The sequence below is a fragment of the Pogoniulus pusillus genome, chromosome 12, assembly GCF_015220805.1.
Source record: "Pogoniulus pusillus isolate bPogPus1 chromosome 12, bPogPus1.pri, whole genome shotgun sequence".
Classification (NCBI taxonomy): domain Eukaryota; kingdom Metazoa; phylum Chordata; class Aves; order Piciformes; family Lybiidae; genus Pogoniulus; species Pogoniulus pusillus.
In genome coordinates this window covers 32,173,147-32,190,596 of record NC_087275.1, presented here as the reverse complement: position 1 = coordinate 32,190,596, position 17,450 = coordinate 32,173,147, and the positions used below count along the sequence as shown (strand labels likewise).

Genomic DNA, 17,450 nt, shown 5'->3' with positions numbered 1-17,450 from the left:
CTTGGGCTCAGGAAGTTCCCCTTGTCAGTGGTACAAGAGGTCATCAGCAACATGCCCTGTGTGAGATCTGCTTTAGGGACTTCTCCTGGTTCCTATCCCCCTGTGATGTTTCCATTCCATACTTTCATTTGCTTTAGGGACTTCTCCTGGTTCCCATCCTCCTGTGATGTTCTTATTATATAACCTTGTTTGGTTTATGGACTTCTCTCAATTTCTATTCTTCTGTGATGTTCCTGTTCTATAATCCCATCTTGTTTATGGACCTCTCTTGCTTCCTTTTCTCCTGTGATGCTCCCATTCCATAAACCTATTTTTTTATGGACCTCTCTTGGTTCCTATTCTCTTCTGATGTTCCCATTCCATAACTCTGTTTGTATTATGGACCTCTCTTGGTTCCTATCCTCCTGTGATGTTCCCATTCCATAACCCTGTTTGGTTTATGGACCTCTCTTGGTTCCTAACCTCCTGTGATGTTCCATTCCATAAACCTATTTCTTTATGGACCTCTCTTGGTTCTTATTCTCTTCTGATGCTCCCATTCCATAAACCTATTTCTTTATGGACCTCTCTTGGTTCTTATTCTCTTCTGATGCTCCCATTCCATAAACCTGTCTCTTTATGGACCTCTCTTGGTTCCTGTTCTCTTCTGATGCTCCCATTCCATAAACCTATCTCTTTATGGACTTCTACTGCTCCCTATTCTTCACTTAAACCCCAGCACCAAACAACCCCCCCACTAAGACCTAAAAATGAACAACAAATGATTATCAATCCAATTTCCTACCTGCCTTTTCAAGGTGGTTAAACAAACCCCAGCACAGCAGAAAATGTGAAGCTCTCTAAGATTTGATCCCCAGAGTGACTGAAAGGAAACTGGCACAAGGACTTACAACTGTCTGTTTCCATCAACCCACTCCATGCTCTTTGCAGCCACTGCTTTTCTCCTTCAAGCAAGCAAAAGCAGATATGTAAATAGGAGTAGTAAATGCTACGTGGTGGAATTTGATTGCATTTCCATACCATTCCCTGAGCTTAATCCCTATGTTAAAAACAGCCTGCAGAAGAGGAGGCTCAGGGCAGAGCTCATTGCTGCCTGCATCTGCCTGCAGGGAGGCTGTAGCCAGGTGGGGTTGGGCTCTGCTGCCAGGCAAGCAGCACCAGAAGAAGGGGACAGAGGCTCAAGCTGTGCCAGGGCAGGTCTAGGCTGGATGTTGTGAGGAAGTTGTTGTCAGAGAGAGTGCTTGGCACTGGAATGGGCTGCCCAGGGAGGTGGTGGAGTGGCTGTGCCTGGAGGTGTTGCAGCCAAGCCTGGCTGGGGCACTTAGTGCCATGGTCTGGTTGGTTGGGCAGGGCTGGGGGCTAGGTTGGGCCGGGGGAGCTTGGAGCTCTCTGCCAACCTGCTGGATTCTATGATTCATTTTGTGACCTGTAGGTGCTCCTGCTCTGGCAGGGGGCTTGGACTGGATGAGCTCTGGAGGTCCCTTCCAACTCTTACCATCCTATCACTGTCAGAAGTGTTACAGAGCAAAGGGTCTCTGAAGATCCAACACAACCACTGCACAAAATCACACAATGGGAAACCAACTTCATCAATTCCTGGGCCTGTGCAGCAAATCATCTGCACTGAAAGACACCTCAACTGATTCCAATTCCTTGTGCTTTGGCAGCTGGAATGTGAATGGGATCAGACATTGCTGATTCAGCAACATTCTTCCACCTATAGGAGATAAAAAAAGGTGGAGTGGCCATGGCTGGAGGTGTTGCAGCCAAGCCTGGCTGGGGCACTTAGTGCCATGGTCTGGTTGGTTGGGCAGGGCTGGATGCTAGGTTGGGCTGGGGGAGCTTGGAGCTCTTCCAACCTGCTTGATTCTATGGTCTCTGATTCTAAGGAGTAGCTTTACTGCAACCTGCTTTCCTCCTAGAACAAGCAAGGTGTTGAAGCTGTCCTGCTGCACACAAGCTTGGAACTCTCTCCCAACCTGCCTGATTCTATGGTCCTACGATTCTAATATCCATGTGGTTTATTATGAGCTTCAAACCTGCCATGTGTATCCCAAATGGAAACCACAGGATTTGCTTCTCCTGAGGAATGCTACTTTCAGAAGCCACAGCACCAGCAGAAGGTTAAACTCCCAGGCAATGTGGATGCTAAAAAGCTGCCAAAGCTCTGTGAAATCAATTGAGCATTTTACTGTCAGGCTGCAATTAAAATCCCAGCACAACTCAGAGCTCTGCTTGCAGGTCTGAAGGCAAGGCACAGGTTCAGCTGCTGAATGGACACCTCTCTGACAGAAATGCTGTACTAACAAAGCACACCAAGCCAAGGCTGACTGCTGGCAGTGAAGGGCAGCAATGCTCACACACACACTCAGGCTATCCTGGCTCTGCTTTTAACAAAGCTCAGGGCACAGCCGCGGTGCAGAGTGACAGCAGCAGCTGCCCCTGGCAGGTTTTTGAGCAGAGGCAGAAGATGGCTGTTGTGATTTCTGCTTACAGAGCCCTGGGACGAGAGGCAAAGCATCTCTCCTTCCATGTGCCACTCACTGCAGCACCCATCCCTCCAGGAAGAAGCAAGGTGAGGGAAGGTAGAACAAGCAGCAAGGTGAGGGAAGGCAGGAGTAAGAATCTCTCGCTACTCCTCCCTGGGTGGTGGCCCCAGATAAGCTGCTTGTGTTGCAGGAACACAGACAAGAGAAATGAAGGCTTCTTTTCACCAATCTTCTCAGTAAAATGGATTCAGGTTGGCCTGAGTTTAGTTTCTGCTGCTTTGTGCTGGGCAATGTAACAACTGCTGGCTGCACTGAAGCCAGAAGCTGTCGCGGCAGCACTAACAAGTCTGCCTCCTTATCAGTGACCTTCATCCTTCTTTCAGACTCCCAAACTGCAATAACAAAAGAGCTCCTGATTCAAAATACTTCATCTTTCCAGTTTTCACTTTCAAATGCTTGGGTTTTTACCCCCCTTAAGCAGAACAAACTCTTTTCAAGTGCACAACCAAACTTCTCCCTCGAGCCCTCAGCTCCCGCAGCAAATAGCTTTGTATCGGTGCACTCCATGCCAAACCTTCCATCTGCCTTCTGGATTACAACAAGATCACTACAAAACAAAGGCAGAAATTTCCTCCCCCTCCCTCCCCCAAGGAAATTCCTCAGGCAAAGTACAAACCAGCCCCCAGGACTTACCGATGTCATTGCTTCTTTCCGAGGAGTCCTTCTCCAGAGCTCCGGGCGCTGTGCTGCTCACTAACTCCACTTTTGGGCTATCACTCCTGCATTTGGATCAAGAAGAGGAGATGTTTTGATAGCTAACTTGCAATTCAGAATGGAAGAGTGAAATATTCTGCCTTGGTAGCCCCCAGAGCAACAGCAGTGTGTGAGAGAGAGCAAGCTCCAGAAAGCAGACATGCTGTATGGATTAACCTTATCTCGTTTCTCCCTGACACCTGTCAAAAAGGCCTATTTTAGACACTGGAGCCTCCTGAATCATTCTTCAGATGTTCACAGCATCTCAGCGTGGAGGAAACAGAAGGGCAAAGGGACATCCTTCACTATCTTGTTCAGAAAGTTCTCTCATTAATTGCTTTGCACAAACTACAGTGACCAAGTCCCTGCAGCGCTGCAGGGAGAGAATCTGCAGCCAGCCTCGTGTGCTGCTGCAGCAGCTCGCAAATGCAGCTCCTCCACCACACTTCTGCATGCTGCTTATGAGCTTAGGCTCTAAATATTGTCTGCACAGGCCCAAAGAACCGAGCCCACGTGTCCTGGGACAGCACAGCCTGCTCTCACAAGCCCCTTTCCCCTAATTGCTTTGAATAGAATCATAGAATCATAGAATCAATCAGGCTGGCAGAGAGCTCCAAGCTCCCCCAGCCCAACCTAGCACCCAGCCCTGCCCAACCAACCAGACCATGGCACTCAGTGCCTCAGCCAGTCCCTGGAGGTGTTTGAGGCCAGGCTGGATGTGACTCTGGGCAGCCTGCTCTAGTGTGAGGTGTCCCTGGGCATGGCAGGGGGGGTGGAACTGGCTGATCCCTGTGCTCCCTTCCAACCCTGCCTGATTCCACGATCCTGTGACAAACAAAGCAGTCCTCCAGGGCTGTCACTGCCTGCAGGAGGCAGGGAATGGAAGGAATGGAACACACTCCCAGGAACACGGCCAGCTGGTCAGTCAGATAGCTCCAGGTGATGCAGCTGATCACTTGGTTTCCTCACCTGCTGATCTTTTCACTTGGAAACAATTGCTTCTCTATTTCTAACTCCCTAAGGAGCAGCAGAGTGGCTTGGCAGAGAGGGCAGCGAGCCCCTGGCTGCGGCGCACACGGCAAGCTGAGAGCAGCATGTGAGCTGGAAGCACTCTGTGTGAGCATGCTTTTGGAGGAGATCCTTAGGATGGCGTGGTTCAGGGCTGCAAGTCACAACATTTACCACCTGACTACAAAAGAGACCAAGATATGTAACAACAACCTCCACAAACACACCCAGCACCAACAGGCTTCCTACGCCAAGCTACAGCCATCCCGGTGTGAAAGGAGTGCAGCCCTGCCTTGCTCACAGCATCTCCCTCCCTCCACCTGTGCAGAGAGGCTGTCAGCTTCACCAGGCAGATGATGAGCCTGGAAGACATCCCTCATTACTGGCAGTCCCACTGCAGGCTGCTTCGTTACCATCTGCAGCACCTCCCTGACCCACATGGCTGAGCGGCTGCGCAAGCGCTGGCGCTAACCCAAGGGAGGCTGCAGGAACAGGCTGCCAGGAGAGGGAACCTGCCCCTGTCAGCAGCAGCATGGACACAGATTGCTCCAGACTGATGGGCAGAAATGCTCCTGCTGTGGGTTCTGATGGCTTGCCTACTCCAGGGAATCAGCTCACCCTTGGGCTGTATAATCCCAGGTAAGTGTAAGTGCCCTGGGAGGCCTGGAGCAAGCTGGCAGCGATTCGCTGCCTTACCTGGGGCTTGGCTCTCCTGCTGCCCTTGCAGCCCTCAGCCCAAAAGGAAGGAGGATACTGCTTAAAACCACTCATCACCAAGAAACCTCTGTGGTAAGCCCAAGAGGCAATCTACTTAGAATCGTAGGGTCAGTTAGGTGTGGGAGTAATAAACTGCAGCAGCACAGGCTGGGAGGTGATCTGCTGGAGAGCAGCCCCAAGGAGAGGGCCCTGGGGGTCCTGGGGGCTAACAAGTTCCCCATGGCACAGCAGTGTGCCCTGCTGGCCAAGAGGGCAATGGGATCCTGGGGTGTGTTAGGAGGATGTGTCCAGCAGATCAAGGGAGGTTATCCTGCCCCTCTACTCTGCTCTGCCCTGCTGAGACCTCATCTTGAGCACTGCCTTCAGTTTTGGGCTCACCAGTTGAAGAGGGACAGGGATCTGCTGGAGAAGCTCCAGCAGAGGGCTGTGAGGATGATGAGGGGACTGGAGAGCATGGCTGGTGAGGAGAGGCTGAGGGCCCTGGGGCTGCTGAGTCTGGAGAGGAGAAGACTGAGAGGGGATTGCATAAATGTTTATCAGTGTCTGAGGGCTGCCAGGAGGAGGGGACAGGTTCTGCTCACTGCTCCCTGGGACAGGACAAGCAGCAATGGATGGAAGCTGCAGCACAGGAGGTTCCAGCTCAGCACAAGGGGGAACTTCTTGCCTGGAAGGGTCCCAGAGCCCTGGCACAGGCTGCCCAGAGAGGCTGTGGAGTCTCCTTCTCTGGAGCCTTTCCAGGCCTGTCTGGATGTGTTCCTGTGTGATCTGTGTTAGATAGGATTGTCCTGCTCTGGCAGGGGGGTTGGACTGGATGACCTCCTTGAGTCCTTCCAACCCCTAACATCCTGTGAGCCTGTGACCACAAGGAGCAGGCAGTGCCAACCCCTGCCATGCCCAGGGACACCCTACCCTAGAGCAGGCTGCACACAGCCTCAGCCAGCCTGGCCTCAAACACCTCCAGCCATGGGGCCTCAACCACCTCCCTGGGCAACCCCTGCCAGCCTCTCACCACTCTCCTGCTCAACAACTTCCTCCTCACCTCCAGCCTCACTCTCCCCACCTCCAGCTTTGCTCCATTCCCCCCACTCCTGACACTCCCTCACAGCCTCAAAAGTCCCTCCCCTCTGTACTTACTCTGGACAGAAAGAAACCACCAAACCTCTTCTAATCAGCAGCAACCAAGGACATCTAATGGGCCTCACTCTAAAGCTACAGCAACTCTTCAACTCTTCCCCCTGGTTTTGGCTAGGATAATTTCCCTTCAGGGTGCTCTGTTTGGGTTTGAGATGAACACAGTGTTGATAACACAGAGGTGTTTTGGTTGCTGAGGAGTAGAATCATACAATCAAGCAGGCTGGCAGAGCTCCAAGCTCACCCAGCCCAACCTAGCCCCCAGCCCTGCCCAACCAACCAGACCATGGCACTCAGTGCCCCAGCCAGGCTTGGCTGCAACACCTCCAGCCACAGCCACTCCACCACCTCCCTGGGCAGCCCATTCCAGTGCCAATCACTCTCTCTGACAACAACTTCCTCACAACATCCAGCCTCAACCTGCCCTGGCACAGCTTGAGCCTCTGTCCCCTTCTTCTGCTGCTGGCTGCCTGGCAGCAGAGCCCAACCCCACCTGGCTACAGCCTCCCTGCAGGCAGCTGCAGGCAGCAATGAGCTCTGCCCTGAGCCTCCTCTGCTGCAGGCTGCACCCCCCCAGCTCCCTCAGCCTCTCCTCACAGGGCTCTGCTGCAGCCCCGTTCTGCTTCTTACCCTGCCCCCCCGGGCAGTGGACTGGGGGTGCACAAGAGGCTGGAGGGGGTGCAGGTAGGACAGCTGAGCCCAACTGACCAAAGAGGTTTTTCATAGCCTCTGACACTGTGCTCAGCAATAAGAACAGGGGGAAGAAGTACAAAAGGGATTGTTTCAAGTGATGTTCATTGACTTCCTTAGCCACTGCTCATAGAATCATAGAACCAGTCAGGGTTGGAAGGGACCACAAGGACCATCTAGTTCCAAGCCCCCTGCCATGGGCAGGGACACCCTACTCCAGAGCAGGCAATCAGGGTGAAAGCTGTGCTGTGCTTCCCTTGCCACAGCTGCAGCCTGCCTGTGGAGGGCCACAGGGAATGACTCCTTTGGTGTGCTCTAGCTGCAAGCACAGCATCTGCTTGATCTTTTTTAACTGTCTTCATCCCAGCCCACAACTCTCCTCACTTTGGCCCTTCTGATTCTCACTTCCACCCCAGCGTGGGCAAGAGAGCGAGCAGCTGGGTGGTGCTGAGCTGCTGAGCTCACTGGGGTGAAACCAGGACAGAGCAGCTAAAATCCTGCTGCTTCCATTTTTATTCTAACTGCCTCAGGCTGTTCCAACTCTGGACATGGATACCAGCAGGTCTGGAAAAAAAATCACTCTCTTATTAACCAGAACATCTCTACTGAGGTGACAGCCTCCACTTCAAGCTTCACATTTCAAACCACTGCCCCTGGAGGAGACACTTCCTCTGCAGCCTGCTTGTAAGCAAGTCCTGGAAGGCCACAAGAAGTTCTCCTCTGAGCCTTCTCTTCTCCAGCCTGCACAGCCCCAGCTCTCTCAGCCTGTCCTCATAGAGCTGCTCCAGCCCTCTGAGCATCCTTGAGGGCCTCCTCTGGATCCTCTCCTACAGATTCATGTCCTTCTTGTGCTGGGGATCCAGAACTGGATGCAGGACTCCAGGTGGGGTCTCAGCAGAGCAGAGCACAGCAGAGCAGAGGGAGAGAATCCCCTCTCTGGCCCTGCTGGCCACACTGCTGCTGCTGCAGCCCAGGCTCTGCTTGGCTTTCTGGGCTGCAAGTGCACACTGCTGGCTCCTGCTCAGCTTCTCCTCCAGCAGCACCCCCAAGTCCCTCTCCTCAGGGCTGCTCTCCAGACACTCCCTGCCCAGCCTGGATTGGTGCTTGGCATTGCCTCCACCCAGCTGCAGGACCTTGCCCTTGGTCTTTTTGAACCTCCTGAGCTTGGCTTGTGCCCACCTCTGCAGCCTGTGCAGGTCCCTCTGGATGGATCCTGCCCTCCAGCCTGGCTGCTGCACCACACAGCTTGGTGTGGGCAGCAAACTTGCTGAGGCTGCACTCAGTGCCTCTGTCCATGGCACCCACAGAGATGCTGAACAAGACTGGTCCCAGGACTGATCCCTGAGGGACTCTGCTTGTCACTGCCTGCACTGGGCCATGGAGCCATTGACAGCCACTCTTTGGGTGCAGCCATCAAGCCACTTCTGTATCCATCAGTGCTCCACCCATCACACCCATGTGTCACCAGCCTGGAGACCAGGATGTGGTGCAGGACAGTGTCACTTCTCCACTGTGTGATCCTGAAGGGTTTTGAACTGCTGCTGGAAGCACCACGACTTACCCTTCTTTTTCAGCTCAGAACAGCAAAACCTCTCCCTCCCTTGGCTGAGCAGTTCAGTTTGATCTGACCACTTTGCTTTGCATGTAGACTTCTGCTTTTGCATGGTGGTTTCCCTTCACTTGAGGAACAACTTGAGGTAAGCTAAGAAAAGTCAATTTGATGCAGATACTTCCCACATACTCAGCAGTGGAAACTCTGCTGTTGCAGTGACAGAAATGAGCTAGTGATGGGCAGATGCTTTTCTTCACAGAATTATCAGGCTTGGAAGGCACCTCAAGGATCAGCCAGTTCCAACCCCCCTGCCATGGGCACCTCACACTAGAGCAGGTTGCCCAGAGCCACATCCAGCCTGGCCTTAAAACACCTTCAGGGATGAGGCTTCCACCACCTCCCTGGGCAACCTGTGCCAGTGTCTCACCACCCTCATGCTGCAGGACTTCCTGACATTTCATCTCAATCTCTCCTCCTCCAGCTTGGATCCATGCTACCCAGTCCTGTCACTACCTGACACACTGAAAAGTCCCTCCCCAGCTTTCTTGTAGCCCCCTTTAGACACTGGAAGGTGATTTCCCATTGGAATGGGCTGCCCAGGGAGGTGGTGGAGTGGCTGTGCCTGGAGGTGTTGCAGCCAAGCCTGGCTGGGGCACTGAGTGCCATGGTCTGGTTGGTTGGGCAGGGCTGGGTGCTAGGTTGGGCTGGGGGAGTTTGGAGCTCTCTTCCAACCTGCTTGACTCTATGATTCTCCTCTCCAGACAGAACAGTCCCAACACTCTCAACCTGTGCTCATAGGGATGAGGCAGCCACAGCCTCCCTGGGCAGCCTGTTCCAGGCTCTCACCACCCTCATGCTAAAAAACTTCTTCCTAACACCCAGGCTCAATCTACCATTTCCAGCTTTGCTCCATTCCCCCCACTCCTGACACTCCCTCACAGCCTCAAAAGTCCCTCCCCAGCTTTCTTGTAGCCCCCTTCAGATCCTGGGAGGCTACAAGAAGGTCACCTGGGAGCCTCCTCTGCTGCAGCCTGCACAGCCCCAACTCTTTCAGGCTGTGCTCACAGCAGAGCTGCTGCAGCCTCTCAGCATCCTCCTGGCCCTGCTCTGGACACCTTCCAGCACCTCCAGATCTTCCTGTAACAGAGGCTCCAGAACTGGGCAGAGTGCTCCAGGTTGGGTCTCACCAGAGTGATGCAGAGGGGCAGAATCCCCTCTCAGCCTGCTGGCCACACTGCTCTTGATGCAGCCCAGGACAGAGATGGCTTGAGAAGACAGAAGGGATCCAGCCAGACGTCCAGAAGGGTTTCTCTCTTCCTTTGCTCTGTTCTTTAAACACAGCTTCCCCCAAACTCAACTGTGACACTCCAAGCTGTGAAAACTCAACTCTGTGATCCTTCCACCAATCCCAAAAAGCAGTGGAGAGAGGAAAAGCAATACCTTGTGTGAGTCACAGGCACAACTGGTCTTTCTGGTCGCCGTGGGGGCAGGGTCCCAGGTCTATTCACAGAGCTGGCTTTGGGTGGCCGAGGCTTCTTCGGAGGTATAGCAGGAACTGAAGGCTTCTGCAGGTCTGACTGCTTTTGCTCTCTCTCTGATCTTTCTTTAAGTCAATTATTTCCAAGGAGAATGAAAAGGAAAACAGGAAGAAAAACAGAAGGCAGATATTATTAAGTGGAACTCAGCTGCACTCACGAGTCTGCAGCTAGACAAGAAATCAGAGAATCATGGAAACAGGCAGGGTGGGAAGGGAGCACAAGGATCAGCCACTGCCAACCCCTGCCATGCCCAGGGACACCCTACCCTAGAGCAGGCTGCACACAGCCTCAGCCAGCCTGGCCTCAAACACCTCCAGCCATGGGGCCTCAACCACCTCCCTGGGCAACCCCTGCCAGGCTCTCACCACTCTCCTGCTCAACAACTTCCTCCTCACCTCCAGCCTCACTCTCCCCACCTCCAGCTTTGCTCCATTCCCCCCACTCCTGACACTCCCTCACAGCCTCAAAAGTCCCTCCCCAGCTTCTTTGTAGGCCCTTTTGTAGGTCCTTTCCAAAACAACCCATTCTGTGGTAGGAAAACAATCAATGAAAACCCACAAGTGTGAAGGTATGGATGCAATCTGCTGCTTTGACTTAAATGAACTACTAATTACCCAGATTCAAACACAATCAAACTGTAAACTGTATTGATGTACAGAGGGTGCAGGAATTGGTGTCCTGGCCACACATGGCACTGGCAGATAAAACAAGGCCAAGGGCAGGGTTCTGCACTTGGCTACAACAAGCCCAAGCAGCTCTACAGGCTGGGGCCAGGGTGGCTGAGAGCAGGCAGGCAGAGAGGGAGCTGGGGGTGCTGGCAGAGAGGAGCTGCAGAGGAGGCAGCAGTGCCCAGGTGGGCAGCAGAGCCAATGGCATCCTGGGCTGTTGTGACTGATTGTGGTAGGGAGGTTGGAGTAGATGATCACAGAATCATGGAATGGTTGGGGCTGGAAAGGACCTCCAAAGGTCCAACCCCCTCTTGCAGTCAGCAGGGGCACCCTCAGCTAGATCAGGCTCAGAGCCTTGTCCAACCTCACCTTGAATATCTCCAGGGATGGAGCCTCAACCACCTTCCTGGGCAACCTGCTTGCAGTGTGGCAGCAGCCTCCTGCTGCAGAACTTGTTCCTCATATCCAATCTCAGTCTGCTCTGCTCTCATCTGAAACCATTGCCCTCCTCCTGTCCCTGCAGGCCTTTGCCAGCAGTCCCTCTGCAGCCTGCTTGCAGCCCCTGCAGCTCCTGGCAGGCAGCAGAGCCCAACCCCACCTGGCTACAGCCTCCCTGCAGGCAGCTGCAGGCAGCAATGAGCTCTGCCCTGAGCCTCCTCTGCTGCAGGCTGCACCCCCCCAGCTCCCTCAGCCTCTCCTCACAGGGCTGTGCTCCAGGCCCCTCCCCAGCCTTGCTGCCCTGCTCCAAACACCTTCCAGCACCTCAGCAGCTCTCTGCAATGGAGGAGCCCAGAGCTGGACACAGCACTCCAGGGGTGGCCTGAGCAGTGCTGAGCACAGGGGCACAAGAACCTCCCTTGTCCTGCTGCCCACACTGCTCCTGAGCCAGCCCAGGATGCCATTGGCTCTGCTGCCCACCTGGGCACTGCTGCCTCCTCTGCAGCTCCTCTCTGCCAGCACCCCCAGCTCCCTCTCAGCCCCTCTGTCCCCAGCCTGCAGTGCTGCTCGGGGCTGTGGCTGCAGAGCTGCTGGTGAGGAGTGCCCTGGGCTGTGGCTCTGCAGGGAGCAGGCAGGGGAGCACACTGCATACCTCTCTCCTCTGTCCGGGTGGGCAGGCACTCAGGCCGCTCAGGAGGGACCTTTTTCATCTCGAGCTTTCGATCCGTGGTGGCTGCCAAAGAAGGAACATTTGGGCTTGTGAGCAAGTGAAGAAAGCAGCACACAGAGCTGCACCAGACTGAATCCTGCAGCCTGTCAGGCCCTTTACAATCTGCAGTGGGGAAGCATCTTGCTCCAAGCGACCAGAAGCTGGTTTGCAGGATTTGCTTAGGTGACAATGACAGCAAAGCCATTGGATGTTTCTGTTTTCACAGCCAAGCTCACACTTCCCCAAGCATTCAGCTCAAAGGGAGAGGCAGCTTCAGAGCATGGTGTGAAAAAAAACAACCACCATTAATATTCATAGATTCATAGAATTTAGGCTTAGGTCTGAAGGGACAACACATCGTGGCAGAGCTCTGTCAGACCTTCTCCTTCTCTCACTTCACACTCCTGGGATTAAAGAAGGAAGCTCTCAGATGCCTGAGTCCTGCTGTGTCACCATGGAAGGACAAAGTCTTCCTTACCAGGAGCAGACATGGATGCAGAAAGGACACAGACAGTTTGGTAATGGCCTCTCTGAGCCTGTGGCCAAGCCAAGGCTGTTGCCATCCATTCAGAGGATGGGTTGGCTTGGAAGGGACCTTCACTTCCAACCCCCTGGGACACCTCCCCCTGGCCCAGCTTGCTCAAGGCCTCATCCAGCCTGGCCTTCAACACCTCCAAGGGAGGGAACATCCATGACTTGCCTGGGCAGCCTGTGCCAGTGTCTCACCACCCTCACTCCAAAGGATTTCTTCCTCCTCTCCAGTCTCAATCTGCCCTCCTCAGGCTTCAACCCATTCCCTCTCCTCCTATCCCTACAGCCCTTGTCCAGAGTCCCTTCCCAGATTTTTTTGTAGCCCATTTCAGGTACTGGAAGCCTCTGCTCACAGGGTTTGTCAAAAGGGCTTCTAGGGTAGGGTGTCCCTGCCCACAGCAGGGGGTTGGAATTAGATGGTCCTTGTGGTGCCTTCCAACCTTGCCTGATTCTATGAAAAGTCCCTCCCCAGCTATTTTGTAGCCCATTTTAGGTACTGGAAGGCTGCTCTGAGGCCTCCCTGCAGTCTTTTCTTCTCCAGGCTGAACAGCCCCAACCTTGGCAGCCTGGAATTGTAAGTGTGCAGAGATTTGTCAGCCCTGTAGGGCTGTTGAGGTGCTGGAAGGTGTTTGGAGCAGTGCAGCAAGGCTGGGGAGGGGCCTGGAGCACAGCCCTGTGAGGAGAGGCTGAGGGAGCTGGGGGGGTGCAGCCTGCAGCAGAGGAGGCTCAGGGCAGAGCTCATTGCTGCCTGCAGCTGCCTGCAGGGAGGCTGTAGCCAGGTGGGGTTGGGCTCTGCTGCCAGGCAGCCAGCAGCAGAAGAAGGGGACAGAGGCTGAAGCTGTGCCAGGGCAGGTCTAGGCTGGATGTTGTTAGGAAGTTGTTGGCAGAGAGAGTGATTGGCACTGGAATGGGCTGCCCAGGGAGGTGGTGGAGTGGCCGTGGCAGGAGGTGTTGCAGCCAAGCCTGGCTGGGGCACTGAGTGCCATGGTCTGGTTGGTTGGGCAGGGCTGGGTGCTAGGTTGGGCTGGGGGAGCTTGGAGCTCTCTGCAGCCTGCTGGATCCTGTGGTTCTGTGCTAGCCCAGTTCTCCAGCACACTGACTTGCTACAAGGCAATATGGGAACCTGAGGGGACACCACCACCAAAAATCAGCTGGCATGTGCAAGGTGCAACCTTCCAGTCCCCTGGATATTGGCTTCACTGCACTGCCTAACGACCAGGTGCAAATGTTAGCAGTGTTGAAAACGACTTTAGGTAACAGTGTTAGTAATTCAATATAAATTACACTCTCTGCCAAGCAAGGAAAGCAGAGGAGGCAAAGCAGGGAACAGGAGGCAATGCTTTCTGCTCCAGCCTGCTCTGTTCTATGCAGCTCTCAAGCGCATTTACATCTCTGAATGTGCTGTTCCAACCCTGCTCTGCAGCTGGTTCCTAGAAGTCAGTACTCATCAGTGGCAATTGCTCATCAGTGCTGATCAGCAGCCATTGTGGCTTTAAATAACTGAGCTGTTGGGCAGGCAACCCTTACAGCACTTAGCATGGCACTAAACAACACTGAATTGCTGTTATACCTGGTGGCTGCTTTCCAGCACCTGAAAGGAGCCCCAGGCAAACTGCAGAGGGATTGTTTGCAAAGGCCTGCAGGGACAGGATGAGGGCAGTGGCTTGAAATTACAGGAGACTTAGATTGGATGTGAGGAACAAGTTCTGCACCTCCAGCACCCTCAGCCTCTCCTCACAGGGCTGTGCTCCAGCCCCCTCACCAGCCTTGGACTAGATCATCTTGAAGGTCCCTTCTAAACAGATAACCTCTGGTGCTGGAACACTGCAACAGGTTGCCCAGGGCAGCCCAGTTCAGTCTCCATCCCTGGAGATCTTCCAGGTCAGGCTGCACAAGGCTCTGAGCAACCTAGAATCATAGAACCAGTCAGGGTTGGAAGGGAGCACAAGGATCAGGCAGTGCCAACCCCTGCCATGCCCAGGGACACCCTACCCTAGAGCAGGCTGCACACAGCCTCAGCCAGCCTGGCCTCAAACACCTCCAGCCATGGGGCCTCAACCCCCTCCCTGGGCAACCCCTGCCAGCCTCTCACCACTCTCCTGCTCAACAACTTCCTCCTCACCTCCAGCCTCACTCTCCCCATCTCCAGCTTTGCTCCATTCCCCCCACTCCTGACACTCCCTCACAGCCTCAAAAGTCCCTCCCCAGCTTTTTTTGTAGCCCCCTTCAGATGCTGGAAGGCCACAAGAAGGTCCCCTGGGAGCCTCCTCTGCTCCAGCCTGCACAGCCCCAACTCTTTCAGGCTGTGCTCACAGCAGAGCTGCTGCAGCCTCTCAGCATCCTCCTGGCCCTGCTCTGGACACTCTCCAGCATCTCCACAGCCCTCTTGGCCCAGGGGCTCCAGAGCTGGATGCAAGACTCCTGCTTGAGTTGTGATCCCCCAAGTGAATTAGCAGCCAGGCAGGTGCCATCACCCTGCCTCAGCTGCCAGGAGGAGGTCACTCAATCACAGGTTCACAGGATGTCAGGGGTTGGAAGGGACCCAAGGAGATAATCCAATACAGCCTCCCCTGCACTCAGCAGGGGCATCCTCTGCTAGATCAGCTTGCTCAGAGCCTCGTCCAGCCTGACCTGGAGGATCTCCAGGGATGGGGACACAATTGGGCTGCCCTGGGCAACCTGTTGCAGTGTTCCAGCACCAGAGGATATCTGGTTGGAAGGGACCTTCAAGATGATCTAGTCCAAGGCTGGTGAGGGGCCTGGAGCACAGCCCTGTGAGGAGAGGCTTCCAGTACCTGAAATGGGCTACAAAAGATCTGGGAAGGGACTTTGGACAAGGGCTGTAGGGATAGGAGAAGAGGGAATGGGTTGAAGCCTGAGGAAAGCAGATTGAGACTGGAGAGGAGGAAGAAATCCTTTGGAGTGAGGGTGGTGAGACACTGGCACAGGTTGCCCAGGCAAGTCATGGATGTTCCCTGCCTTGGAGGTGTTGAAGGCCAGACTGGATGAGGCCTTGAGCAAGCTGGGCCAGGGGGAGGTGTCCCAGGGGGTTGGAAGTGAAGGTCCCTTCCAAGCCAACCCATCCTCTGAATGGATGGCAACAGCCTTGGCTTGGCCACAGGCTCAGAGAGGCCATTAGCAATCTGTCTGTGTCCTTTCTGCATCCATGTCTGCTCCTGGTAAGGAAGGCTTTGTCCTTCCATGGTGACACAGCAGGACTCAGGCATCTGAGAGCTTCCTTCTTTAATCCCAGGAGTGTGAAGTGAGAGAAAGAGAAGGTCTGACAGAGCTCTTCCACGATGTGTTGAGGCTGGCACTGACACCTCCAGTAAGCAAGCACCACTAGATGGCAAAATCATACTGCTCTGGTGGGCACAGACTGCTCCTGCAACACCACCTCTGCTCTCAGGAGCCTCAAGAGAAGAGGGAAGACAGCAGCCAGATCCAGCCCCCTCTCCAGGCAGGGACCCCTCCCAGTGAACAGGCCCCTCAAGGCCTCATCCAACCTGGCCTTCAACACCTCCAGGGAGGTTGTGAAGCACAGAAACACCCAACGTGTGTGTCCATACTGCAAAGGTGCACACACAGCCTGGTCCCTGCTGCAAAGGTGCACACACACAGCTTGGTCCCTGCTGCAAAGGCACACACACAGCCTGGTCCCTGCTGCAAAGGCACACACACAGCCTGGTCCCTGCTGCAAAGGTGCACACACACAGCTTGGTTCCTGCTGCAAAGGTGCACACACACAGCTTGGTCCCTGCTGCAAAGGTGCACACACAGCCTGGTCCCTGCTGCAAAGGTGCACACACACAGCTTGGTCCCTGCTGCAAAGGTGCACACACACAGCTTGGTCCCTGCTGCAAAGGTGCACACACACAGCTTGGTCCCTGCTGCAAAGGTGCACACACAGCCTGGTCCCTGCTGCAAAGGTGCACACACACAGCTTGGTCCCTGCTGCAAAGGTGCACACACACAGCTTGGTCCCTGCTGCAAAGGTGCACACACAGCCTGGTCCCTGCTGCAAAGGTGCACACACACAGCTTGGTCCCTGCTGCAAAGGTGCACACACACAGCTTGGTCCCTGCTGCAAAGGTGCACACACACAGCTTGGTCCCTGCTGCAAAGGCGCACACACAGCCTGGTCCCTGCTGCAAAGGCGCACACACAGCCTGGTCCCTGCTGCAAAGGCACACACACAGCTTGGTCCCTGCTGCAAAGGTGCACACACACAGCTTGGTCCCTGCTGCAAAGGTGCACACACAGCCTGGTCCCTGCTGCAAAGGTGCACACACAGCCTGGTCCCTGCTGCAAAGGTGCACACACACAGCTTGGTCCCTGCTGCAAAGGTGCACACACACAGCTTGGTCCCTGCTGCAAAGGTGCACACACAGCCTGGTCCCTGCTGCAAAGGTGCACACACAGCCTGGTCCCTGCTGCAAAGGTGCACACACACAGCCTGGTCCCTGCTGCAAAGGTGCACACACACAGCTTGGTCCCTGCTGCAAAGGTGCACACACACAGCTTGGTCCCTGCTGCAAAGGTGCACACACACAGCCTGGTCCCTGCTGCAAAGGTGCACACACACAGCCTGGTCCCTGCTGCAAAGGTGCACACACAGCCTGGTCCCTGCTGCAAAGGCACACACACAGCCTGGTCCCTGCTGCAAAGGTGCACACACACAGCTTGGTTCCTGCTGCAAAGGTGCACACACAGCCTGGTCCCTGCTGCAAAGGTGCACACACACAGCTTGGTTCCTGCTGCAAAGGTGCACACACAGCCTGGTCCCTGCTGCAAAGTTGCACACACACAGCTTGGTTCCTGCTGCAAAGATGCACACACAGCCTGGTCCCTGCTGCAAAGGCACACACACAGCTTGGTCCCTGCTGCAAAGGTGCACACACACAGCTTGGTCCCTGCTGCAAAGGTGCACACACACAGCCTGGTCCCTGCTGCAAAGGTGCACACACACAGCCTGGTCCCTGCTGCAAAGGTGCACACACAGCCTGGTCCCTGCTGCAAAGGCACACACACAGCCTGGTCCCTGCTGCAAAGGTGCACACACACAGCTTGGTTCCTGCTGCAAAGGTGCACACACAGCCTGGTCCCTGCTGCAAAGGTGCACACACACAGCTTGGTTCCTGCTGCAAAGGCACACACACAGCCTGGTCCCTGCTGCAAAGGTGCACACACAGCCTGGTCCCTGCTGCAAAGGTGCACACACACAGC

At 54.8% G+C, this 17,450-nt stretch overlaps 1 protein-coding gene across 8 annotated transcripts in view; it reads right to left on the bottom strand.

Moving 5' to 3' along the window:
* Nucleotides 1–17,450, bottom strand: part of SH3KBP1 (SH3 domain containing kinase binding protein 1) — a 178,440-nt gene that overhangs the window by 19,708 nt on the left and 141,282 nt on the right. For 7 of the 8 annotated variants that reach the window (XM_064152048.1, XM_064152049.1, XM_064152053.1 and 4 more), the window contains 3 exons: nucleotides 11,637–11,717; nucleotides 9,781–9,943; nucleotides 3,183–3,268 (listed from right to left, as the gene is read on the bottom strand). In XM_064152048.1, the coding sequence (XP_064008118.1) occupies nucleotides 3,183–3,268; nucleotides 9,781–9,943; nucleotides 11,637–11,717 (330 nt within the window). The remainder of the gene's footprint in view (nucleotides 1–3,182; nucleotides 3,269–9,780; nucleotides 9,944–11,636; nucleotides 11,718–17,450) is intronic. The other variant, XM_064152047.1, reaches the window with a different exon arrangement.